This window comes from Manihot esculenta, chromosome 3, assembly GCF_001659605.2.
Source record: "Manihot esculenta cultivar AM560-2 chromosome 3, M.esculenta_v8, whole genome shotgun sequence".
NCBI classification, from domain to species: domain Eukaryota; kingdom Viridiplantae; phylum Streptophyta; class Magnoliopsida; order Malpighiales; family Euphorbiaceae; genus Manihot; species Manihot esculenta.
Genome location: NC_035163.2, coordinates 6,278,972 through 6,280,710, shown reverse-complemented (window position 1 = coordinate 6,280,710; position 1,739 = coordinate 6,278,972). Strand labels below are relative to the sequence as shown.

The 1,739-nt window shown below is 31.6% G+C and overlaps 1 protein-coding gene across 1 annotated transcript; it reads right to left on the bottom strand.

Moving 5' to 3' along the window:
• Positions 1 to 621: 621 nt before the first annotated feature.
• Positions 622 to 1,284, bottom strand: LOC110611488. The gene has a single exon (XM_021751869.1). It carries the CDS (start codon positions 1,282 to 1,284, stop codon positions 622 to 624), a length of 663 nt encoding a protein of 220 aa, XP_021607561.1.
• Between the last annotated feature and the right edge of the window lie 455 nt (positions 1,285 to 1,739).

Here is a 1,739-nt window from a genome sequence, read left to right as displayed (position 1 = left end):
CTATGATTAAATAGATAATTTTTTAAAATTATTTTTTTAAAAATTATGTTAAAAACAATTCATATATCTCTCCACTTTTAAAATTTAATAGTTTTAGCTTCCTTTATTTTAACTACGTATATTAAATTAAAAGTCTTTCTAATTATCTATTGTTTTTATTTTTTGTTTTAATTTCAATAAATTAAAATATAAATAATAAATTATTAAATTTTAAAAGTAAAAAATATATATTTTTTAATTTTAATATAATAAAGAAATACAACTTAATTACTTTCAGTATGATATATTAAAATATGGACGAAACGTGTTAATTATATTCTACATAATTTAGAAAAAAAATAACTCCATCTTTTCAATCTGAGAATTATTACAAACATTTTACACTTATTATCTTATTAAGTCTAGATATTTATTTTAAGGAAAAAAATCTACAAATTTATTATTATTTTATACATGGAATACATACAGAGAGGAGGAGCTACAAGAAACCATAATCAAACAAAACCAGAACCTTAAAAAGCAAAAAAGAACACAATGACAGCAGAGCAAAAGCTCTGTCCTAATTATATATATATGTACAACCATTGAAGTAGGACAAATGATACCACCGTGGCAGAAGCTTCAAATCATGTTTCTATTAGCTGCTTCACGTGCAGCCATCCGCTTCTGTACCCTCAACTCCTTGTAAAACCTCTCGATAAATTTCTCAGCTTCTTTGTCCACCGGACAATCTTCACGATCACCAGAATCTCTTACAGAGAATGGCGAATCTGTTATCCTTACCTCTCTCACCACCGGGCTCCACCCAAATCCCCTACCCACCAAATTATTAACAGACGCCTCCGTCACATCTCCAGTCTCTGACTCCACATCATTCCATGCATGCGGTGGCGCGTGGTAGCGTGTGTCTCCGTAATATCCCTTGTCTTTGCGGTGATTATAATGGGTTCTGCGCCTGTAGGGTCGATAACTTGGAGTGCTACTGCAACTGAATTCGTAGTCTCGAGGAGATACAAATGACATATGCACGTCTTGTGGTCTACAGCCAACAGCCACAGCAGGAGACACAAATGACATGTGCAAGTCATGTGAGCGACAGCTTAGAGAAGTTTCATGCTCTAGCAAGAGATCATTCAAGGCCTTTGCTAAGATCTTCCCACGTTTTATAATGAGGTGGAGATGAAGCATGAACTTGGTCTTAGAGATACCATTTTGGATCACTAAGAAAGCTACTCGTATCATGTTAGAGAGTTTCTGGGCTACGAGTGTTGGACTTGGTTCCATGACTGAAACTTGGATTTGGATTGATCTAGGCTTTAGCTAGAGAGACAGAGAAGCAAATTGAAAAATTGAGTTTATGGTGGAGACTCAGATTCTGTGCAGAGGAAGAGTTCATAGGTATTTAAGGAGCCGACAAGCGAGAGTGGAGAGAAGAAAATAAAGTTTTTTACAGCTAATAAGATTAGAAAAGCACTCTTTAATCGTTACTTTTGTTTACATTTTGCTTTAGTTAATTACAAGTACGACACCATCCCACGGCTTGGCACAAAGTTTTTTACATATTAAATAATAACAATAAAAATAAAAATAAAAATTTAAATTAATCGTTAATAATTATTTATTTATAGTATTTAAAGTAAACGCGTTCGATATAAAATAATAATAAAAAAATAAAAATAAATATTTAAATTTATAAAAAAATAAAATACTATAAATATATAAAATTTACAATAATCTTT